At 36.2% G+C, this 26,004-nt stretch overlaps 1 protein-coding gene across 10 annotated transcripts in view; it reads right to left on the bottom strand.

The window, feature by feature from the left end:
* The window catches only part of EHBP1 (EH domain binding protein 1), a 387,100-nt gene that overhangs the window by 199,635 nt on the left and 161,461 nt on the right, over positions 1 to 26,004 (bottom strand). For all 10 annotated transcript variants that reach the window (XM_024999431.2, XM_024999432.2, XM_024999433.2 and 7 more), the window contains exons 6-7: positions 11,209 to 11,390; positions 8,547 to 8,686 (exon numbers count right to left, since the gene is read on the bottom strand). In XM_024999431.2, the coding sequence (XP_024855199.1) occupies positions 8,547 to 8,686; positions 11,209 to 11,390 (322 nt within the window). The remainder of the gene's footprint in view (positions 1 to 8,546; positions 8,687 to 11,208; positions 11,391 to 26,004) is intronic.

Raw genomic sequence — 26,004 nt, 5'->3', positions numbered from 1 at the left:
ACTGTCCTGTACCTTTGCTAAAATTAATTCACCAAAGACGTTTCTATTTCAGGACTTCATGTTTTGTTCCACTCATCTTTCCTATGCCAACACCATACTATCTTAATTATCACAGCTTTATAGTAAATCTTGATGTCAGACAGTATTAACAATTCTGTTCCTTTTCAATATTGTTTGGGCTATTCAGTTCCTTTATAAATCCAACTGTATTTCAGAATCAGCTATCAATGTCTACTCTTTAAAAAGCTTGCTAAGGGACTTCCTGATGGTCTAGCAGTTAAAAATCCGCCTTCCAATGCAGGGAACCTGGGTTCATTCTCCGATTAGGGAACCAGGATCCCACATGCCGCAGGGCAACTAAGCCAGCACACCACAACTATGCGAGCATGCCGCAATTAGTGACCCTGCACGCTTGAGAGCCTGTATGCCAGAACTAGAGTCCGCACTCCAGAACTACTAAAGCCCATGCTCTAGAGCCTGTGCTCTGCAACAAGAGAAGCCCATGCACCACAATGAAGAACCCAGCACAGTCAGAAAAAAAAAGCCTGCTAGGATTATGAATGGCACTGAGTTGAACATAGATCTATTTGGGGAGAAGATAACATCTTTACAATATTGAGTTCTCTAATCTATGAACATAGAATCTCTATTTAATAAGATCTTCTTTAATTACCTTCAATAATGTATTATAGCTTTCAGGGTAGAGGTTTTTCTACATCTTTTGCTAAATTCATTTTGAAGAAGTCTATGTTACTTTCAGCCTCCTTTGTAAATGAAATTGTTTCATTAACCTTATCTTCCAAATGTTTACTGTTCATATACAAAAATATAAATTTTCTATATTGATTTTGTATCATGTGCCCTTGCTAAGGTCTTCAGTACAATATTGAATAAAAGTGGAGACAGCAAACATCCTGGCCTTGATCCCAATCTCTGGAGGAAAAGTGTTCAGTGTTTCGTCATTATATATGATGTTAGCTCACCACAGATGCCATTTATCAAAATGAAGAAATTCCTTTATATTAAAACTGCTGAGAAATTGGTATTGAATTTTTTCAAATGTTCCTTTCTGCATCTATTGAGGTAATTATATGATTTTTCTCCTTTATTCTGTTACTATGGTTAAAGCAACCTTGCATTTCTAGGATAAATCCTTAAAGAATGCATATGGGTACTTAGAATATTAATTGTCTCTTGTCTCTTTCCTAAATAAATACTGGAGATCGTCCAACTTCTCCTTCAGAGTTCTTACTTCCCTTGTGGTTCTGTCAGATGGACTCTCAGTATCCACAGAATTCTCCCAGAGTCTTGCTTGGGGTGCTAGATAATGTTCAGTTGTCTTTAGTACCAACCAAGCAGCATTATGGTTTAAGAGTCACATAGAAAGCAGGCTGAATTTGTAGTTTCTATCTTCGGCCACTTCTACTATTCTTTCAGTTGATACATTTGAGTTCTAAACACTGAGAAGAAATGTTCTTGCTATCTTCAGTCTCTCATCCTAGTGTCTCAAACTCCTTTAAGAGTTAGCTTGATACCTTGCAAACTTTTTAGCTCAAGACACTAGAAATGCCCCACCTCTCTGCTTCTATTTTCCAACCTTACAACCTAAATAACAGATGCGATATTCCAGAAATTCTCATCCTTCACACAGATTTCCAAAATAGGTGGTCATTTTAATTTATTGTTACTTTATAGAGTCCACAGCAATTCTATGATTTTGTTAATTTGTCTCCTAAGTACCAGAGTGTAAACCCCAGAAGCAAAAAACCAGAAGTAAAAAAAACGGACAAATTAATAGATGTATTTTCCGACCAGAGCCCCAGGTTAATTCTGAGAAACCTTTTAATCTAAGAAAAGAGACCTATTTATCCCTATCGATAACCCTAGCAAGTAGGACATTTAATCTCAGAGGGCTGAGTCATACCATAATCAACTCTAGATCCTCAAATATGAACTGCTATCTTCTCTACTACCATCTGTGCTGTAAGATTATGTTCCCTGAAGGTAGCCAATATGTCACTTTCTCTTCCTCCTCCTGAATTAACTTTACCAACTATAGAAAAAGGATTAACAAACACCAGGCAATATTGCTCATGGTAAAAATAAATCCTGATATATAAACTGTTCTGGATATGTGTATGTGTGTGTGTTACTCACTCAGTCATGCCGGACTCTTTGCAACCCCATGGACTGTAACCTACCAGGCTCCTCTATCCATGGGATTTCCCAGGCAAGAATACTGGAATGGGTTGCCATTCCCTTCTCCAGGGATTTTCCCCAGCCAGGAATCAAATCCAAGTCTCCTGCATTGTAGGCAGATTCTTTACCAGCTGAATCACCAGGGAAGCCTTTGATTCACCCTGCATCTGGATGGGAGGACTCTAAATGAACTACATACCTAATGGAAGGCCACGGTTTGACCTTCGCTGATTATGGATATGCATGTAATTGAGCATGTCCCTCACAGGGACCCTGGAAACTATACTTATCAAACTGTTACAAAAGCTATTAGTTCTTGGGCATCATAAATATTGTAAGCCAAGATAATCCCTGTTTCTAACTATATGGATCTAATCTCCTTGTACCCAAGTTGTCATTTGGGGGTAGAGATCAAAGAATAGCAACTGGGCTGCCAATGAAAACTCCAGTGAAAGAGGAATGCTCTGCTGAATGCTGTTTCTTGTCCAATATCCTTCTAAATGAGTTTAAGGCCAAGCTTGCGCTATTTGGGTCCTGCGAGTCTGAATGTCTGGTTAAACCTAACTAGAATCACTGCCAATCTCTGCAACAATTATAAGTATACCAGGGAACTTTCAAGTTTCTCATGATGTTTGATTTCCCCAATAATGCTTTTTTGTACACTGCTTCCAGAGAAGGCAATGGCACCCCACTCCAGTACTCTTGCCTGGAAAATACCATGGACGGAGGAGCCTAGTAGGCTGCAGTCCATGGGATCGCTAGGAGTCAGACACGACTGAGCGACTTCACTTTTCACTATCCTGCATTGGAGAAGGAGATGGCAGCCCACTCCAGTGTTCTTGCCTGGAGAATCCCAGGGACGGGGGAGCCTGGTGGGCTGCCGTTGCACAGAGTCAGACACGACTGGAATGACTTAGCAGCAGTAGCAGTACACTGCTTCATTTAAATCAAATCTTCTTAGCTACATTCAGTAAGACTTTGTCACTTAATGTGACAATGTCACTTTTTTCTCCCATTTCTGTTGGTGTATATTCAGAAATTCAACATGAATCCCAAAGATGATCAAATGAACAAATCCTCATTCAAGTACTGTGAGGTTGCCACATAGAGAGAGGTACTAATTGTTTTGAAACCATATATAATTTTGAGTACCTGCTACAGTAAACTTCATATTAAAAGGCTTTGTTTGTTCAGTTCCAATGTCTATCACTCCCACTACATTTCAGTGATTTTTCCAACTACCCATTCATGCATACTGCACCTCTGCAGAAAACATCTATATGGGTAACTTCAATAAAAGGTTCCTACCTAACAGCCAGTCCCTGTATCCACTTAGCAGTGAATTTTATCTCAGATAGAGAAGAGGCTTTTGATCAGTTGGTATCATTTAGTTGCTAAGTCATATCCAACTCTTTTGCAACCCCATGGACTGTAGCCCATCAGACTCCTCTGTCCAAGGGATTTTCCAGGCAAGAATACTGGAGTGGGTTGCCATTTCCTTCTCTAGAGGATCTTCTTGACTCAAGGATTGAACCTGCATCTCCTGCACTGCAGGCAAATTCTTTACCGCTGAGCCACCAGGGAAGCCCTTGATCAGTCTAAATTAAATATATACCATGAATTTAATTTTACTTCAAGCAAAGTCTGTAATTTCAGAAGATATACTTTATCAATTACTAATGATTTACAGCTATACTCCATAAGAACATAGGCTAAATGAAGATCCCCTAGGTATCAATCTAAGATATACTCAAAATAATTCTAACAGTCTGTTTAAGAAGTTTGCAGCTTATATATATATATTCATATAAATATGAAGAAATAATATGCCCATATAATTTTACTGGAAATAATATATAATTTTATTGGTATAATGTGACTGTATTTTATGCATTCATATTATAACATAAAGATATATTTAATATAGAGAAATTTTTAAATAATTCCTTCCTTTATAAAAATTGCATCAACAATTTTTAAAGCTACAAGGAAGAGTAAATGTAAGCTCTATTATTGCCACTTTATCTGGTAAATAAAAATACCCACCATCCTTTATTTGTACCATATTTACACAATACATTCACTTTGGTTACTCTCTTAAGTTATTATTCACACATTACTAAGGTTAAATTTTAATATTTTTTATTATCTTAAAAATATTTTACTCAAACATTTTTAGAGTGGCAGTGCTGGTGCTAAAAACAAACAAACAAACAAAAACTTCTGAGAGTTCATTTTGGAATGAAATTTACATGTGCTAAAAAAAATGTAACTAAGGAAGTCAAAATAAGCTGTGTTTTTAATTTAACTGCCATAACATGCTGTGCTATTAATTTAAGTAATTGTCCTCTGCAAATATAATAGAAAATACTGAGTTAAACACGCAAGGAAATACATTTAATGCTCTGCTGCTGCTGCTGCTAAGTCGCTTCAGTCGTGTCCGCCTCTGTGCGACCCCACAGACGGCAGCCCACCAGGCTCCCCCATCCCTGGGATTCTCCAGGCAAGAACACTGGAGTGGGTTGCCATTTCCTTCTCCGATGCATGAAAGTGAAAAGTGAAAGAAGTCGCTCAGTCATGTCCGACTCTTAGCGGCCCCATGGACTGCAGCCTACCAGGCTCCTCCACCCATGGGATTTTCCAGGCAAGAGTACTGGAGTGGGGTGCCATTGCCTTCTCCGATTTAATGCTCTAATGACAGTTAAAAAAAATACTGAGGAGAAATATGTTAATGTCAAAGCATAAGTATGTTACAATGATTGTGGCATTACTGACCTAAAACAAACAAAATATCCACTGTCAGTACTTATCTATGCTCCCTCAACACACAGTTTATATTCATTACTTTTGTGTCATGAATTATTTACTCTTGAATTATTTAAGGTCTGAATTATGTGTCTCCTCCAGATCGCATTTCGTCCATCAAATGGGACCATCACATCTCATATTAATATAAGACAGTATAAAGGTCAAAATGAATGGAACAAGACAATAGGTCAGAGTGACCAATGTGGGCTACAATAGGAGAGGGAAGCCCACTCATTCATTTGTGGCCTTTCATTTAAAATATTTTAAACCCTTAGTGTGTTCCAGACAATGTGTTAGAAGCTAGAGAGGAAAAAATGATCAAAATATAGTCTCTACCTTGAAGGAATTGCACAAAATACGGAAAATAAATACATAAATGATAACACAAACCAGTAGTATTCCAAAGAAATTTTGGATCATCAAAAGTAACTTCTATTAGAGTCAGAGAATTTTAGGCTATCGCCAGAAATTACTTCTGCAGTAGGGATCTTAGAAATTAAAGTATATATGTTTGTTTAAGCAATAAAGGTTGTTATGGTATGAATGTTTGTGTCTCTCAAAATTTATATAATGAAATCCTAATTTACAATGTGATAGTATTAGGAGGTGGGGCATTTGGGAGGTGACTAGGTTATGAGGCTGGATGAGATTAATACTCTTATAAAAGAGGCCCAAAAGAGCTCCCTTGCCCCCATCCACCATGTAAAGAATACAATGAAAAGTCTGTGACCCAGAAGATGGTCCTTACCCAACCATGTTGACACACTGATCTCAGATTTCCAGTCTCCAAAACTGTGAGAAACAAATTTCTGTTGTTTATAAACTACCCAATCTTTGATATTTTGTTATAGCAGCTCAAATGAACTCAGATAAGAGTTCAGCTATAAAATCTAATTACTACTGAATCCTTTCACTAAACCTGTATTGCACTCAAAAATACTGTCCTTTCTTTTCTTTTCAGTAGCAGTGCAGAACTTGTGACATGCTATCACTATTTTTTCCCACTGCTGTGATGAAAATAGTACAACACTGATCAAAATGGCTATAACAATGAAAATGTGTGATATTCTAGTTGCTACTAATGGTATAAATGCCTAACTGAGATTTAGTTTTAACCAAAAGCCATATACAAAGAATAAACCATTTCTCTAATTAAAAGATTAAATTACATCCCAACTGGAATAAAAAACTCATGCTGTAAGAAAATGCATGCATTTGTAAATGGTACAGTGCACAAGGGGCAGAGTGACAATTTTAAATGTAGAGGGCATAAGAGGCTTCTCAGAGGATGTGGCAAAAGAATTAAAATTTGAAGAATAGGTAAGAAGTAGTTGGAATTGGTAAGGAAAGGACATAACTTCCCTTCCTGAAGTACTTCAACTAGCCAAATCAAACAAAGAACTCAAAGACAGCAAAGACATGGCATTTTAAAAATTATTATATAATTCTGCTGACATTATAAACAAGCAAATGTCAGCATTTATTATTGAAAAAAGAAATCCCAAAATGTTATTGAAATAAAAATAACAGCCAGGAGGAGTTGGAAGGAGAGATTCAAATATAGAGAAGAGGAAATCATATTGCATTTCTCATCTTACACAAGGTGAGTCAACATATTCTGCTTCACTTTTAATGTTAGTAGAGAAATACAAGCTCAGTTATCCCTCTGGCTTATTTACTTCAGAGGATACTATTCCAAAATGAAAATATAGGATGTATAACTTTGAAATTACTCTACTGAAGAACATTTAAGAATGGTAAAAATATAAGGAGTGGGTAGAAAAAAATAAGAAGAAAATTCCCAAATAAAAGTATAAAGTAATAGAAATGAAATTAAGTAGGTCAGATAGCAAGAAATATAACAAAATACTGTTTATGAAGAGAAGTATCTAACACAGATAGGGTAAAAATAAAGTGATAAATACACCAAATACAAAGAAAGTATGGATTACAAATATCAACATCAGGCAAAAACTTTAGACAACAGGCATTAAATGGTACAAACTGATCAAATTTTAATTCACAACGAAGGTATAAGAATAAATTTTTATGAACTAAATAATTTAGGATTGAAGTTCTCTTTCATTGATGAACTATACACAAAGCATAAGAATATAAATAAGTAAATAATATAAATGTAAACTTGGGTCTAAAAGTTACATGCTGAATCTAACAAAGAGAATATACATATAAAAAGATGTTCATAAAATACTTACAAAAACAGATCATCTATCTACACTACAAAGAAAAAGATCTCAATAATATTTTTTAAAAAATTGAGATATGATAGGCTTCAGAATCTTATTCTAATTAAACTAGAAATAAACACAGCCCATGACAAAGCACATTCTTCTAAACATTCTTGGGTTAAATAAGAAATCAAAACGGCAAACATAAATTAGAAAACAATGCAGCTGACCCTTGAATAAAACAGAGTTTAGGGAACATCAACCCTCTGTACAGTGGAAAATCCACGTATAACCTATAGTTGGCCTTCTATATTCATGGTTCCTTCAAGTCCTCAGTTCCTACATATTCATCTCCACAGATCATGTAGTACTGCAGTATTTACTATTAAAAAAAATCTACATTCAAGTGGACCTATGCAGTTCAAATCAATAAAGAGGCAACTGTAATTTATAAAATTTGCTCAGGACAAAACATCTATCTTTGCATACAAGTCTGACCACTTCCTTTTAACAGAAGTAAAAGTAAAGGTCACTGGAGTTGAGGAAGTCACAGAAGTTTTTAATTAAGACATTAAATTGCTCATCCATGTGATCAAAGGAAATCCCCCATAAAACAGCAAGAATTGAGGCATAGCCAAGAGATAAGTGCCAAAGTACCCAATTAATTTGGAAAAATCACCAAGAGGGGAATAGATGATAGAGTCAAGAGATATCAATCCAGAAATTGATAGCAATTTCCTAGCTGAAAGGAATATGTATATAGTACTTGATTTTCATTCCAATAATAAAGGTGTAACATCAGTTCCTTAAGGGTGATAGCCAGATTGTTGATAACCATTTATTGACCAATTAATACAGAGGTTTGAACTACTAACCATTTTAGTAGTTTGATCAAACCAGCTATAAGAAATACTTGCATGGAAGCTTCTATATATAAGGATACATAAGATGTATACAAATTCAAAACAAAGAATGTCCATACACTTCATGTGAATAAATGAACATGAACTAGAGGAAGGTAGTCAATGTTATCTCCTCATCTTTTCCTTAAGACAGATTTTTACTTAGCATTCATTCCATACAATGACAAAATAACTATGAATATATTTAGGTTACTTCATACTATATTCAGTCGTTTGATGCTTTCTTGACTAGCCTTGGACTTGTTAAACTCTGTTATTTACCATCAGCATATAAAGTTTCCAGCAAGCTAAATGCTGTATTATATTAGGAGTATTAAGGAAGAAAAAATACCTTGTTAGTGGAATTGATTTTTTCCTGGGAAACAACAATGAGTTTTTCTGCAAAAAAAGATAAATTTTTAGTTTAAAGCAAATAAAACCAACCAACCAGTAATTTTTGCTGCCTTTTCCTCTTGGTTCACTCGGTTCTCATCATCATCTTCATTATCTTCTTCAAAGTCATCTAGATTGCCAATGTCAGCTTGCTTCATACTCATCAAACTAGCCAAACTTTGCATGTCTTCATCCCTACATCAATGATAATAGTTTATTAAATGACATTGCCAAAAAAAGGGTTGTTTCTTAATAAAATAATATTAATATATTTCTTCTCTCTAAATGTTAACAAGACTTTTTAAACAGTTATACAAAACTACTGAATAATCTAAACATTCATTAATTTTTAAATTGAACATTTAATTAATAGACAGTAAATATTAACTGGTTAGTTAAATTCTGTGCTACATATCTAAAATTTTCTTCATGGAATTAAAGTATGGTCTTCTGATCACAAAGTTTAGAAACAAAAACTTGTTTCATAAAATATCAGGACAGTCTGCAAAGCAGATGAGATCTAGACTTTAAAAATATTCAAACTTGCAGAAGGAATTAGAATAGAAATTCTTAATCTAAAGTCCAAGAATCCTTTTGGTTTTGTGTGTAGGAGTAAAAAGAAGTGGTAAACCCTGTAAATTATATTTAAATCTTATTTAGATGTGTATTTTTCTCAAAGAAGTTTAAACTTGCCAAAAGTTAAGAAACTATAGTAATTGAAAAAGCACTTGAAAGCCTAGCCTTTGTAAGAATTACATAATGAAAAATGGGTTAAATTTCCATCTTGGGTTAATTAAAGACCATACATTTGATAAAACACAAAAATGATTTTTATCTTAAAGTATTTTAAATACAAACTTATACAGTGTACTACTCAATATTAACTAATGTAAGTTTTCTTGATCTGTTATTTTCACCTTAAATTTCAAATAAATTACAGTGAATGAAACATATTTCTAACATGAGATGTACTAACTAAATTTCAATCTGGTATTTTTCCACCAAATCCAGAAAGCTGAATTAAAACACTGTTTTTCATTTTACTACAATAAAAACAAAACAAAAGACACTTTTCTTTTGTAAAGTATGCTTGTTAACATTCACTTATCTTCTAAATATGATATGATTTTGCAGACTAAACTTTTTTTTTTAATTCTTCACATTTTATCTCATATAAGCTTAGTGTTAAAATAATTTCCCCTTTTCAAGACAAATTTAGTGACACAAAGTCTGTATGGGCAAAAACAGTTGTATTACTTCATGCAAATGCCTTACAAAGTGCTTTCCTATCACTAGGATAGAATTTCAATATATAATAGTGTTCTTAAAATGTTAACTTGCTTTATTTTATCTCCTATATTTTTGCCCTGAACATTTTCTTTTGGAAAGGTGAGCAGGCAACCAATGAGGAGATAGAGAGGTGGTTTAGAGTGTTCTGAGAACATACTTCACTCAAACTGATATTTGGTTTGACTGAATTTCCTCTCATGCAAATTCCCATGAATGGTGCTAAATCACTTACTGCTTCTGCCTAGTAGAAAGGAGTCCACCTTCAAAGAATCTTCTCTGATTATGTCTCTCTTCTTTCTCTGCTTCCTTTCTTTTCATTTTGGCTTGAACTTCAGGGTAAGGTCTTTATTTTTAACTTTTCAATATTTAAATCTATAATTTAAAGTCCTGAGATGAAAGACGTAATTGCTTCCTGCACTGTCCCTCTACCTCACTCCCACAGAAGCCAACTTTGCAGAGAAGAGGCTTATTGTTATCTACCAAGTCATTTGTAGATGACTGCCAAACATCTCATTTTGACTGACGCACAGAATCCAGACTAATCAGTCAAATAGACATGGCCAATTATAGTAACCACTTTCCACTAGGTCAAACACATTCAGAAGTGTGATGCAGATTAGAATGAAACGCTCATTCTTCCTATCACCATTTAAGTCTTAGGCACAGAATTTCTGTTTTCCTCTCAGTATTCCAAGTACGTACTAACCCTTTCACTACACCCAAAACATACACTTACTGTTGATTTGACTGTATGGAACAACTAAGAGAACTGTTACTATTTTTTTTCCTTGCTCTAGGTATGTTCACCTCTTTCTAACCAATTAAAATTTTATTCTTTCAGGAGACTATAACTGGGTATAGGAACTATCTTTGTGCAATGCTATGCACTGCTTAAGAAGTGATATTTGCAAAAGATAATGGTTATAGCAAACTGGTTATCTAAACTGTATTGTACTTTCCTGTGCAATTTTTGAAAGGCTGAGCCAAAGAACCTGAATTGGCAAAAGTTCCTTTAGTTCTTTCATTCTTCTTATCTAAACTTTTCATTTTGGGTTCCCCTCATGCCTCAGCCACACCACACATCTCTACAAAATGAACTGTGTACTTCAGAGTACAACTACTTACACTGAAGACACTGAAATATAAAACCTATGATAACCTATAATACACATGTTAAATTTTTTAAAATTGCTAAAGTCATTTTTATATTACTGTTCATTCTCTAGCGTCAAAAGAGACTATAAATAACAAGAAGTACATCTAATTCAGCTTCAGAAACAAAGAATGGCAAGAATGATTGGTATGTGGTAGGGTGTTCTCAACTGTTGCCAGTTTACTGAGAAAAAAGCTATTTACCTACAATGTTTTCTTAAACAACAAACAAACAAACATAGTTTGAAGCAGCTTATCTGACAGAAGAAACTTACGTGGCTTTTCCTTCCCGAAGGAAAATGCAAGATAATGAAAACTGAAGAGTGGCAGATACAACTTTTTTAGACAATGGCTTGAATTTTAATTTGACATCAGTCTGCGTTGGCATTGGGCTTGCATACTGTTTCATGTTGATGCTGGTGGTGGCAAGAGCTTTTCTTCGACCAGAAGGGGATTCCTGGAAGATAAAATTCATTGCATAATTTGGAGTTATTTACTTTATAGCCAAATATCTTCGAATGTTATTTTAATAATTTGATTAAAAAGCTGTTGAGACTTCCTTCTCCAATGAATTCCTATAATACTGAAATAAAACTGTAATAAGGTTATATCACAACTTTCATATCTTTTAAAAAAATTAATTTATTTTAATTGGAGGCTAATTACTTTACAATATTTTGGTGGTGTGTGCCATATATCAACATGAATAAGCCATGGGTGTACATGTGTGTGTAAGGCAGAGAAAAATTGGAGATAGCCGGCTCAGAGAAATAAGGGAAGACTAGAACAACCTTAAATATCTCAGAAAAGGAAAAGCAAGGAATGCAAACTAGTACAGGAAAGTGTCTAGGTCTCTTGTAAAAAGAGGATCTAGCTCAAAGCTAGGTATCAAAGCATTAATACTCAACAACTGTTTTCCTTCCTTTAATTATATTTAATGTAACCTAAGGTTTCCAGGCTTTCCAGGTGGCTCTGTGGTAAAGAATCTGCCCGAGATGCAGAAGACACGGGAGACACTGCAGGTTTGATCCCTGGGTGGTGAAGATCCCCTGGAGGAGGGCATGGCAACCCACTCCAGTATTCTTCCCTGGAAAATCTCATGGACAGAGGAGCCTGGCAAGCTACAGTCCACAGGGTCGCACAGAGTCAGACGCGACTTAACCAACTGAGCACGCACACAAGATTTCCTTAAAAAAAGGTTCTAGCACAAAGCTAGGTAGGTATCAAAAGCATTAATACTCAATTCCCTCCTTTGATTATATTTAATGTCTTCTTCTATCGCTCAGTCGTGTCCAACTCTTTGCGACCCCATGGACTGTAACCCACCAGGCTCCTCAGCCCATGGAATTTTCCAGGCAAGAGTACTGGAGTGGGTTGCCATTTCCTTCTCCAGGGGATCTTCCCAACCCAGGGATCGAACCCAGGTCTCCCGCACTGCAGGCAGACGCTTTACCATCTGAGCCACCAGGGAACCTAATGATATTTCTTCCTTTTGAACCTTCAAATTTCTTAAAGAACCCCAGCCTCAGTGGCATTTCTACCTCGTTTTTTTCTAGTCTCTGAATTGTATATCTGTCCTGTACTTTGAGACTTAATTGTTCCCAGGATCTTTTCTGCTTACTCCAGTCTAAAGTTCTCTCTTCCCTAAGATGACATAAATCAAATTAGAAAGAGCTGGTTTCTCTGATTGTATGTCTGTGGTGGACACTGCTCAATGACCCCGGCAGATCTCAACTCCTCCACACAGCTACTGTCAATTTACTAAAATTGGAACACAAAATGAAACCTATTTGCTATTAAAGATGCTTAACATTAATAAACTATCTCATTTCAAAATTATTCTTTATAGCATAATAACCTAGGAAAATAATGAAAATAGAACAACAATATAATGATTGGGCATTAACTATGTTTAAGACATGGTGTTAATTCTGGAGAGATATAAAAATGAATAAGACATAATCTTTGACTATGTGTTCTAATGGTAAGGAGAAATCTTAGACACAGAGTAATTAATAAATAATGTAAACCAGAAATCATATACCAGCAATCCTTGGGCTTTAACTATTCTGAGAGTTCAGACCTAAAGTAAGACCTAATTTCTAAGCTGTGTGACTTTGAGTAAGTCAGTAAACTTGAGGCTTGGTAATTTTCCCTGTAAAATAAGGAGACCAAACAAAAATCCATTCAAGTTCTATAATGGTTTTCTACAAAATTACTCAATTGTCCAACCAAGGCAGGAGAAACTATCATTAACCTCTGAATTATTATTCAATAAATCTTTATTTGCCCTATGATTGACAAACTTGCCTAAAATAAAGATATACTAATTTAATCAAAACATTAAAATGGCCTTTTTAAAAAATTTGACATTTGCCAGCAGAACAAGTGAAAATGTAATGTAGCATCCCTAAAGAATACCTTGTTTTAAAAAGTGGTCTTATCTGTCAGATTATGCACAGCAATATTACACAGAACTATTAGTGCATGTAGATGCCTTATGAATGAATTTTAAAAATGCATCAAGCACTTGAGAAGGATTTCAGACCTCTCAGAAGAAACACTTAAGAATATGCAAATACTTCAACTGAATCAAGTTGAACAGATGTGACTGTCCCAAACAATACAAATGTTCTTTCCCTGGTCGCTACTGTCAATCAAAGAATAAGATTAAGGTCCAAGGTTGTGACAATGTGCAAAATGAAAAACTATGATCTGAGAGTATCAATTTATTACACTGATATGAACAATAATCTCTCATTGTACCTTTAGAATAGCTAACAACTACTACATAAAATATAGGATTTAAAGCCTCTGTTTTGAAAGCATTACATACAAATTGCTACATATTGTTTTCATATTTGTTAAATCTATTTCACAAAATATGCATTGATCCCTTAAAAGTAATTATTTAATTTTATAACCAAATAATCAAACTATAAAAATTAAGATAACTTGGAAATGTACATAATTTTGAAAGCCTAGTTTAAGGATGATTCCTGCAAAATCTAGAGTTTTGATGATTAACATTCTATTGATTTCATTATTGCTGAGCAAGGTAAGGTCTGGGCAGGCAAGCAGAACAGAACTCTTTTGAGTCTACAGTATCCATTTCTAATATTAACATAGGATCTCACTTAAAGCCTGTACCCTTGATAGGAAATGGGGCCGAAGTGATGTTTTTAGTAATTCTTTACCCAGCTCAGTCACTGTTTTCCTCTTTAAAATTAGCTGTCATAGAAAAGACATTTTTTACCAGAACAATAATTAGAAAAACATAAGGATCTTTCATGGCTCTAACTCCAGCTCCATGAATCTTCACTTTTTATAACCATTAGGTCTATATCTATATCCACTATCCAAGAATAGTATCATTGTTATCATCAGTTTTATAGAGAAGAATAAAATAACTGATTGCATTGCTATATGTCTTTTGTATCCTATAGTCCTTCCTTAAAGGACTAGGGGTCAGCCTGACAGAGAGACTTTAGAGATAATTACTTAGCAGCAGCAGCAGCAGCAGCACTATTATTACTGTCAAAGTCCTAATGCTATTTCATTTCAGATGAAGGCTGGACAAGAGGAGAAAAATAAAGGAAAAAAAAAGTAGTAAAAGGAACCCTTAGAGAAAAGAGGTTAGATGACTGAAGTCAGTAAGAAGGGATTGTTTATATATAAACATTCAGCTAAGTTTCTGACTCTCAGCCTAAGCTATTTATATGTGAATCTGGCAGCATTTTGGGAATTATTTCAACATCCATAAAGCATAAGTTCTTATTTAGTGTTCATCAAAAAAATAAAATAAAACTAGGCCAGCTTTAGATAATTTAAATACCTGGATCCCACCCCAAGAGATGATAAACTAGAGATGGCTCAGGAATCTGTGGCATTTCTAAAAAGAATAAGTACCTCCCCTCCCAATTCCCATCTTGACCCTCTCATAAGCCCATCTCTTCTATCAAGAGATTCTGATCCAGTTAATCTAAAAATCATACTTTCAGAAATACTTCCCCTAAGGAAATTACTAAAGGAAATTTTAATCTCATTTTTCATAACTATTCTGTCATAAAAATGACTTAGCCTATATATTTCCATTTCTTTGAAACGCACATTATTGTAGTTGTAATCAGACAAACCTGGATTAGAACATGACCAGCATTTATTCTCTGGCTAATCTTTGGTATATTTCTTCATGTATCTGAGCTTCAGTTTCCCACACTCTCAGATTGGTGAGTATTTTCAAAAGCTGGACAATACCAAGTGTTAATAAGGATGAGGGACAATGTAAATTCTCTTAACACTACAGGACAGAGCTTCAATTGATATAGCCATTTTGGAAAGCAATTTGACATTACCTTGTAAAGTTGAACAGATGAATACCTTATCAATAATTTTCATCCTAGATGTGCTAAATAAATTCTTGCAATAACATATGAAAATATTTAGTAGAGTTTTATTATTAATATTCATGGACTAGTTTACCTGGCTTATTATATTAATATTAATATTATAAGTAGTCTATCTAGATTCACCAATCTTGAAATTGTTACCAAAATGCAAGTTCATGTGCCTGATGCACAGTGAAGCCAAGCAATACCAGAACACCAGAGTTTGGAACAAAGAAAGGTTTACAGAGGGCTATGTAAGGATATGTGTGGCTCATGCCTTAAAAACCCTAAACTCCCCGAAAGCTTTCAGCAAAACCCTTTTATAGGAAAGGTAAGGGAGGGGCATGGTTAAATTGTTGCACACTTTTTGGTGTCAGATCCTTTGCTCTTGAGGTCAGCTCATGGTCAGGTAACGATATTCCTATAAACCTCCACCAAACAAACGTTATTCTCTGTTCTGACAAGAAAGGGCAAGTTCCCAAGACACAACTTTCACCCTCTGAGGTCTGGATCCTGACTGATGAGGCAGATCTCAGTTGGTGGCTCCCTCAAGGTCAGGTCCCCAGACCCTATCCAGCTGTCATTGCTGAGGGAGCCAGAGGCCCAGGGCCCAACTGGCCCTCAGGCTCCTTAGGCCACCCAAAAGGCGGTGGGGAGGGAGCCAGGTCCCACAGACTGCATCCTATGCAGACTGCCACTGCCGTTTGGTCACAGAGGCAGGGATGGAGGAGAGGTTCACCACTGTTTCAAGGCCTGGGCCTGGCCAGTGGGTGGTCTTGATGAGGGCTCTGGAGCCCAGCAGAACAGCCCCTGGCCTACTTCCTGGGCCCTCCAGCTCACCCACTGACCTGAGGCCAGGTAAGCTAGAGGGCCCTGGGTAGAAAACCAGGATCTGCCTCTTTCTTCACTCTCTACATGATGACCACTACTCTGCTGACCATTGGCTGAATGCCCCATTAATGGTAATTCATTGACAGCTGCTTGCTTGGGGGAGGGGCCCATTGCATGCAGCACTGACCAATGGCTAAGTAGGACCACTAACAGTCACTCATTGACAGCTGATCACTTGGAGGAGGGGCCCATTGAAGCACCAACCAATGACTGAGCAGAAACACTAACACTAGTCGCTCACTGACAGTTGGTCACTTGGGAGAGGGGCCCATTGCAGCACCAATCAATGGCTGAGCAGGACCACTAATGGTCCTGCAGTGATCACTGCCTGGTAACAGGTGTGAGGTAATGGCCGTGTGCTAAGGGCTGTGCACAGCCATGCTCTATTAGGAAAATGAGGAACATAAATGAAGCATAACTTAATGTTTGCTTAAAAATATAATGTAGTTACTAAAATCCATGCAAAGATTCCCCCCCAACGACATTCTTACCAGACCTGGAATGAATACCTCAGTGTACTCTCACTGCTATTCAAGTCCTAACAAAACAAGCAACAAGTGAATAAATGTTTTCCCTGTACAGCATAAGAGGGAAAAGATTTATAATAACTTTTCTAATTAGGAATGAACTGATTATAAAGTGAATAAATATAGTCTCACAAGACTCAAGACTTCTTGGAGAAGGAAATGGCAACCCACTCCAGTAATCTTGCCTGGGAAATCCCATGGACAGAGGAACCTGGTGGGCAAAGAGTCAGACACGACTGAGGGAGGGGCAGGCACTCGCTAGAGGCCCCAGAGCTTTTGATGGCAGAGCCAGCACTGTGGCTGAGGACTCCTGGCTCCCAGGCCTCTCTCACCAGATAGGAGCGTGGAAAACTAGTCTAAAATATGCCTGAGGGCTTTTCTGGCAGCTCAGTGGTAAAGAATTGCCCCCCTGCCAAAGCAGGGGACGTGAGTTCCACCCCTGGTCTGGGAAGACCACACGTGGCAGAGCAGCTGAGCCCATGCATCACAGCCACTGGGCCAGGGCTCTCGAGCCCGGGAGCCGCAGAACTGAGGTCTGTGGGCACCAGAGCCCATGCTCCGCAACAAGAGGAGCCACACCTAGAGAAAAGCCCACGCAGCATGAAGACCGTGCACAACCATAAATAAAATCATTTAAAAAAAAAAAAAGACTCAAGACTTCTTTACACATATTTTTTAAACAAGGTAGATTTTACCAAAATAAAAAAAGAAAAAGATAGCAAATCTTACCACTCTGCCCTCCTAAAACTAACAATACATATAACATACTGATAGCAGGACACATAGTTAAATGTAAGAAGTTGGACAAATCTTTTGTCCAAATGATCCAAGTTAGGGTCTTCTTACTAAATAGCTCATTATGAACCTCAAAATAAACATAATTAATGCCTCTTCTATTATATTTGATTGATTTTCTCTACCTAGAAATTTAACTTTCTCCCATGTAAGGAGAGAAGGATCTTACTTAGATTTTATGATTTTTTCAGAGATTACAAAAAATGTTCTAAAAATTCTGTCAAGTATTATACCTTATTATCAGTTTTTTTTTTTTTTTTACAACACACTGAAAATTAAACTAACGACAACATTTGAGGGGTTTTAAAAAATTTTTTTGAAACAGATCACACACACTAAAGTACAAGACATACAAGTACTACTTAACAAATAATAAAATGAACACCCTGTACCCACCATCCTGTTTAACAAACAATATCAGTACCTTAAAATCCTCATTTCCCATGCAAAACTGTGTCCCTCCCATTCCCTCATCCAAAGGTGATTAGACTCTGAATTTTGAGTTATTCCTTCCCTCCCTCTCCAAAAAAAGAATACTATCTACATATGCATCCTGGAATCAAGATTGCCAGGAGAAATATCAACAACCTCAGATATACAGATGATACCACTCTCATGGCAGAAAGTGAAGAGGATCTAAAGAGCCTTTTGATGAGAGTGAAAGAGGAGAGTGAAAAAGTAGCTCAAATCTCAGCTTTTAAACAACTAAGATCATGGCATCTGGTCTCATCACTTCATGGCAGGTGGATTCTTATCCATTGTACTACCAAGCAAGTCTCATTAAGTTCTTGATATTTATCCATGTTGATGTCAGTTCAGTTCAGTTGCTCAATCATGTCCCACTCTTTGCGACCCCATGAACTGCAGCATACCAGAGATGGCTTCCCTGTCCATCAACAACTCCTGGAGTTTACCCAAACTCATGTCCATTGAGTTGGTGATGCCATCCAACCATCTCATCCTCTGTCCCCTTCTCCTCCTGCCCTCAATCTTTCCCAGCATCAGGGTCTTTTCCAATGAGCCAACTCTTCACAACAGGTGGCCAAAGTATTGGAGTTTCAGCTCCAACATCAGTCCTTCCAATGAACACCCAGGACTGATCTCCTTTAGGATGGACTAGCTGGATATCCTTGCAGTCCAAGGGACTCTCAAGAGTCTTCTCCAACATCACAGTTCAAAAGCATCAATTCTTCTGTGCTCAGCTTTCTTTATATTCCAACTCTCACATCCATGCGTGACTACTGGAAAAACCATAGTCTTGACTAGACAGACCTTTGTGGATAAAGTAATGTCTCTTTTTAATATGTTGTCTAGGTTGGTCATAACTTTGCTTCCGAAGAGTAAGCATCTTTCAATTTCATGGCTGCAGTCACCATCTGCACTGATTTTGGAGCCCCCCCAAAAAAGTCAGCCACTGTTTCCACTGTTTCGCCATCTATTTCCCATGAAGTGATGGGACCGGATGCCATGATCTTAGTTTTCTGAATGTTGAGCTTTAAGCCAACTTTTTCACACTCCTCTTTCACTTTCATCAAGAGGCTCTTTAGTTCTTCTTCACTTTCTGCCATAAGGGTGGTATCATCTGCATATCTGAAGTTATTGATATTTCTCCCGGCAATCTTGATTCCAGCTTGTGCTTCATCCAGCCCAGCGTTTCTCATGATGTACTCTGCATATAAGTTAAATAAGCAGCTGACAATATACAGCCTTTCCCTATTTGGAACCAATCTGTTCCATGTCCAGTTCTAACTGTTGCTTCCTGACCTGCATACAGATTTCTCAAGAGGCAGGTAAGGTGGTCTGGTATTCCCATCTCTTTCAGAATTTTCCAGTTTATTGTGATCCACACAGAACTCCATGAACCCCATGAACATGTTGATGTGTAAAACTGTAATTCATTAAATTTCATTGTTCCTAATATTTTATTACATGAATATCCTACAGTTTACCCATCTATTTTACTGTTGGTGAACATGATTGCTTGAGGTTTATTTAGTTATCTGGAATTAAAAACAAAGCTATCAATATTATTATGTCTATATATACACTCAAGAAGGAAATGGCAACCCACTCCAGTATTCCTGCCTGGAGAATCCCATTGACAGAGGAGCCTGGCAGGCTCCATGTGATCACAAGAGTCCATGGGGTCACAAGAGTCAGACACAACTTAGTGACTAAACCACCATATATATACTACTATGTGTAAAACAGATAGCTGGCAGGAAGCTGTATATCATAAGGAGCTCAAATTGGTGTATTGTGAGGACCCAGAGCGACAAGATGGGGGCGGATGGGAGGGAGGCTTAAGAGGGAGGGGATGTATGTATACATATGGCTGATTCACACTGCTGTACAGCAGAAACTAACATAATATTGTAAAGCAACTATACTTCAATAAAAAATATTATGTCTATATCCTCATGCACATGCACAAGAATTCACCTAGGACATATTTCTAGAATGAGTCACGGGATATGTTCATGTTCAACTTTACCAGAAAATATCAAATTGTAATCCAAAGTGGCTTTATTAATTTACAGTGCCTAAGTGTTTCCATTGCTCCACATTCACCAACACTTGGAATTTTCTTTCTTTTTCATTTTCACCAATCTGAGATAATTAAATATTACCTCATTTCATTTTCACCAATCTGAGATGATTAAATATTACCTCATTATAGTCTTAATTGCATTTCCCTGATTACTAATGCATCGATTATCCTTTCATAGTTTACTAGCCACATGTTTCCTCTTCCGTGAAATCTTTTATACTTTTTCTTACCATGCTGTTTATCTTTTGGTTACTAACTAATTACATATGCATTCTGGTACTGAATCCATGCTGAGCACAATCAGTTATATGTGCTACAAACATCTTCTTTCAGTTTTTAGCTTGTATTTTCACTCTCTGTGGAATCTTTAAAATGAATCCAATTTCAAAGTCAGCCTTTTCCTTTATGGTTTGTGGGTTTGCATTTTGTTTGAGAAAATCTTCCCAACCCTGAGGTTATAAAGTTTTCTTACTACTCATTTAAAACTTTTATACTTCTGCTTTCATATTTAAGAGCCATTGCCACATGGAATTAATTTTTGTGTAAGTTTCAGATAGGAATTCAACTTCACTTTTTAAAAAATCATTGATAAATAAGTATCATGGTACTGTTTATTAAATAGTCCATATATATCTATCTCCTTTCCCCTACCTACAATGCCCATTCTACCAAAAATCTGGTTTGCATATACAGGTCAATAATTAATAATTCTGTGCCACTAGCCAACTGTTCTAACCTCACAACAAGATAATATTGCCTTAATTACCAAAGCTTTATCTTTTGGAATAATTCAAGATTTCTCAAACCTTGAATTTATGGCAGAATAATGTAGTAACTTAGTAGATTTTCTAAAATTAAAGGAACTCCACATTCCTGGAAAACATTTTTTAAAAATCTAAAATTATGTGAGCCTGTTTCCTTTCAGGGAGGGTTTCTAATTACTGATAACAATTTCTTTAATGATTACAGAAGTATTCAAGTATACAATGTCTTCCTAAATCAGTTTAGATAAGTATTCCACCTCTGCTTAGAATTTACACATTTCACCCTATACTTCATATTTAGTGTCATAAAACTATTTAAAATATCTTTTTACTATTTTAATCTCAGCAGAATTTATAGTTTTGTACATTTCTTTATTCACAGTACTAATTGTGCCTTCTCACACTCTTTTATTCCTAGATAAAGCTTGCTATAAGTTATGTCTCTCAACAGGCTTTCCAAATCATTTAGCTTTCTTGATCCTTTGGAGTGAATGTATATTTCTATTTCAGCAGTTTCTGCTAATCTTTATTATTTCTTTCCTCCTGTTTTCCATGGGTATATTGTTCTAACTTCTGAATCCTGAGCATTTCTTCTTTCCTAATGTAAGCATTTAAGACTATGTATTTCTCTAAGCATTGCTTTAAATATGTCTCACATTTTAGTATGAATTATTTTTGTTATTTTGTAAATATTTTCTAATCTTTCATTACAAGTTTTTTGATTCTCAAGATGTTTATAAACTTTTTTCTTCTATATGGAGTCTTTCCACTTATCTTTATGTAAGGACTACTGTCTAACTGATGTAGGGTCACAGAATACAGTCTTTATAATGTTAATTTCCAAAATTTACTAAGACATGCACTATGGCCTGACTCATGATCAATTTTTGTAATTGTTCATGGGCCTTTAAAAGTATTTAACTGATATGCATACACTGCTGTCCACTTTCACAACACGATCATTTTTAAGCAAAGTCACCTATTTCACCAGATCACTGTACTTCCTTATGTGATAAGGACCAAGCAGAGGAGTAGAAATTTCAAATATGAGGTCATGGAACATTTCCTAAAGGACACAAATCAAGAAATAAAGAAGTGAAAAAATCGAGAAGCTGTTCACAGACTTCGTGACAGGCTCCCTTTCCCCCTTCAAACACAACTTTCTTTTATTTTAGAATTGTCTGTTATAAATAGCATATATCCAGAAAATTTTTGAATCTAGTCTGATAATCTCTGTCTTTTACTGGAGAGCTTAGATGAATGGTTCTCAAGTGTTTTTATCTCAAGACCCTTTTACATGCTTTAATTGAGAACTACAAAGAGCTTTTGTTTGTGTGGGTTATACCTGTCAATACTTTCCCTATTAAAAATTAAATATCAGAAATTTTAAAAATATTTCATTCATTCAAACATAATTAATAAACGTTAACAGATTTTTATGAAGAATAAATATAGTTTCTTTTTTTAAGACTTAATTTTTTTGTGAGCAATTTTAGGTGTGCAACAAAACTGAGAGGGAGGTAAAGAGATTTTCCATATATTTCCTGCTCCTACACATGCATAGCCTACCCCATTATCAACATTACCCACCAGAATGGTAATTGTTTACCACAGATGAACCTCCATTGACATATCATAATCACCCAAAATCCATACTTTACTTTAGGGTTCACTTGTGGGCTGTACATTCTATCAATCTGGACAAATTTATAATGAATCCTATAGCTACACTATGATATACAGGGTATTTCACAGCCCTAATCATCATCTGTGTTCTGCTTATTCATCTCCTCCACTCCCCACCCCTGGCAACCAACAATCTTTTCACTGTCTCCATAGTTTTGCCTTTTCCAGAACATCAATTAGTTGCTATCATACCGTATGTAGCCTTTTCAAATTGGCTTCTTTCATTTAGTAATATGCATTTAAGGCTCCTCCATGGCTTTTCTTTTTAACGCTGAATAATATTCTATTGTCGATATGTACCACAGTTTATCCATTCATCTACTGAAGAACATCTTGGTTGCTTCAAGTTTTGGCAATTATGAATAAAGTTGCTATAAACATCCATGTGCAGGTTTTTGTGTGGACAACGGTTTTCATTTCGTTTGGGTAAATACCAAGGAGTGTGATTGCTGGATCATATGGTAAGAGTATGCTTCATTTTGTAAGAAAGTGCCAAACTGCACCAAGGTGGCTGTATCATTTTGCATTCCCACCAGCAATGCATGAGAGTCCCCGTTGCTCCACATGCTCTCCACACTGTTAGTGTGACAGATTTTGGCCATTCTAATAGGTGTGTGGTAGTATCTCATTGCTTTAATTTGCATTTCCCTAATAACATGATGTGGAGCATTTTTTTCATATGCCTATTTGCTATCTGTATGTGTTATGTATGGATGTGAGAGCTGGACCATAAAAAAGGCTGAGTGCCAAAGAATTGATGCTTTCGAACTGTGGTGCTGCAGAAGACTCTTGAGAGTCCCTTGTATTGCCAGGATATCAAACTAGTCAATCTTAAAAGAAATTAACCCTGAATATTCTCTGGAAAGACTGATGCTGAAGCTGAAGCTCCAATACTTTGGCCACCTGCCATGAAGAGTTGACTCACTGGAAAAGATCCTGATACTGGAAAAGATTGAAAGCAAAAGGAGAAGGGAGTGGCAGAGCATGAGATGGTTAGATAGCATCATGGACTCAATGGACATGCAATTAAGCAAACTCCAAGAGACAGTGGAGGATAGAGGAGACTGGTATGTTGCAGTCCATGGGGTCACAAAGAGTTGGACATGACTTAGTAAGTGAAGAAGAAGAAGAACAACAACAACAAAAATATCTTCTTTGGGGAGATGTCTCTTTTGCCCCATTTTTTGAATTGAGTTTGCTTATTTTCTTACTGTTCTTTATATATTTGGATAACAGCACTTTATCAGGTGTCTTTTGCAGATATTTTGTTTGTGATTTGTCTTCTCATTCTGTTGACGCTGTCTTTAGCAAAACAAGAGCTTTCAATTTCGATGAAGTCCAGTTTATCCATTATTTCTTTCATGAATTATACCTTTGGTGTCATATCTAAAAAGATATCATCCTACCCAAGGTCATCTAGGTTTTCTCCTGTGTAATCATCTCGGAGTTTTATTGTTTTGCATTTTACATTTAAGTCTATGATCCACTTTGAGTTAATTTTTATGGAGGGTGTAAAGTTTCTGTCTAGATCCATATATTGGAAGAGGATATCCAGTTGCTCCAGCACCATCTGCTGAAAGGATTATCTTTGTTCTATGTGTCGCTCCTTTGTCACAGACCAGTTGACTACATGTATGAGGGCCTCTTTCTGGGCTCTCTATTCTGTTCCAATGATTATTTGTCTAATCTGTTATCAATATCACACTGTCTGATTACTATAGCTTTGTAGTAAGCCTTGAATTCAGGTAGTGTTGGTACTCCAACTTTGTTCTTTTTTACTACTATGTTGGTCTTTGCCTCTCTATATAATTTATAATCAGTTTGTTGATATCCATAATATAACTTGCTGATATTTTCACTGGGATTGCCTTGAATCTATAGATCAAGTTGAAAAGAAGTGACATCTTGACAATATTGAGTCTTTCTATTCATGAACATGGAGTATTTCTCAACTTTAGTTATTTGATTTTGTTTTTTTGTACTGTTCCTCATATAGGTCGTGTACATATTTTGTTAGATTTGTTGCTAAGAGTTTCATTTGGGGGACGCTAATATAAATGGAATTATGTTTTTAGTTTCAAATTCCCTTTGTTCACTGTTAGTATAGAGGAAATAAATTACTTTTATATATAATCCTTGTATCCCACAACCCTGCTATAACAACTTATTAGTTCTAGAAGATTTTTTTGTTGATTCTTTCAGATTTTCTACATAGATCATCACGTATTCTGTGAACAAAGTTTTATATCTTCCTTCCCAATCTGTATACTTTTAATTTCCTTGTCCTCTCTTATTGCATCAACAAGGATTTCCATTATGATGCTGGAAAGAAGCAGTGAAAAGAGACATCTTTGCTTTGTACTCTGGATCTTAGTGGGAAAGCTTTGAGTTTCTCGCCATCAAGTATGATGTTAGCTATAGGGTTTTTGTAGATATTCTTTATTTAGTTTAGGAAGGTCCCCTCTATTCCTAGCTAGCTGAGAGTTTTTATCATTAAAGGCTGATAAGTGTTAGTTGCTCAGTCGTTGCAAACTCTTTGCGACCCTATGGACTGCAGCCCACCAGGCTCCTCTGTCCATGAGATTTTCCAGGCAAGGATACCAGAGTGGGTTGCCATTTCCTTCTCCAGGGGATCTTCCCAACCCAGGGATCAAACCCGGGTCTCCTGCACTGCAGGCAGATTATTTACCAACTGAGCTACAAGGAAAGCCCTTAATGACTGATGGATTCTATCAAATGCTTTTTCTGCATCTATTGATATACTCATATGATTTTTTAATCTGTTGGTGTGGTGAATTACATCAACTGATTTCAGATGCTGAATCAGATCTGTATACCTGATATAAAACCTATTTGATGGTGGTATATAATTCTTTTTATACTTGGGTTCAATTTGTTAATATTGTGCTTAATATTTTTGTGTCTATGTTCAAAAGAGCAATTGGTATGTAGATTCTTAGTCATGTCCTTGTTTGGTTTGGTCATAGAGTAATGTTAGCCTCACAGAATGAGTTAAGAAGTATTCTCTCTGTGTCTACCCTCTGAAAGACACTGTAGAGAATTGGTGTAATTTCTCCCTTAACTGTTTGGTAGAATTCCTTAGTGATTTCACATGGGTCTGTTGCTTTCTGTATACTCTCTATACAAAATGATTTAATGAAAAGACTGTCACTGTTTTACATGTTAACAAATGTCTTAATGTGTAAATGTCTCTAAAATCTCTCTGTGCTAAGTCACTTCAGTCATGTCTGACTCTATGTGACCCTATGGACTATAGCCTGCCAGGCTCCTCTGTCCATAGGATTCTCCAGGCAAGAATACCAGAGTGGATTGCCATCCTCCTCTGGGGGATCTTCCCAAAATCTCTCTAGTGTACAGTTACCAGATATCTAGATTCTCGTATCTACATATTCAATCTGTGTGATATGTTGTTCTGGTTAAAGTATATTTTAAAAAATCCAGCCTTATA

Source organism: Bos taurus, chromosome 11 (assembly GCF_002263795.3).
Source record: "Bos taurus isolate L1 Dominette 01449 registration number 42190680 breed Hereford chromosome 11, ARS-UCD2.0, whole genome shotgun sequence".
In the NCBI taxonomy this organism is placed as follows: Eukaryota; Metazoa; Chordata; class Mammalia; order Artiodactyla; family Bovidae; genus Bos; species Bos taurus.
The sequence above is the reverse complement of the archived record's forward strand: the minus strand, read 5'-3'. Positions and strand labels throughout refer to the sequence as shown.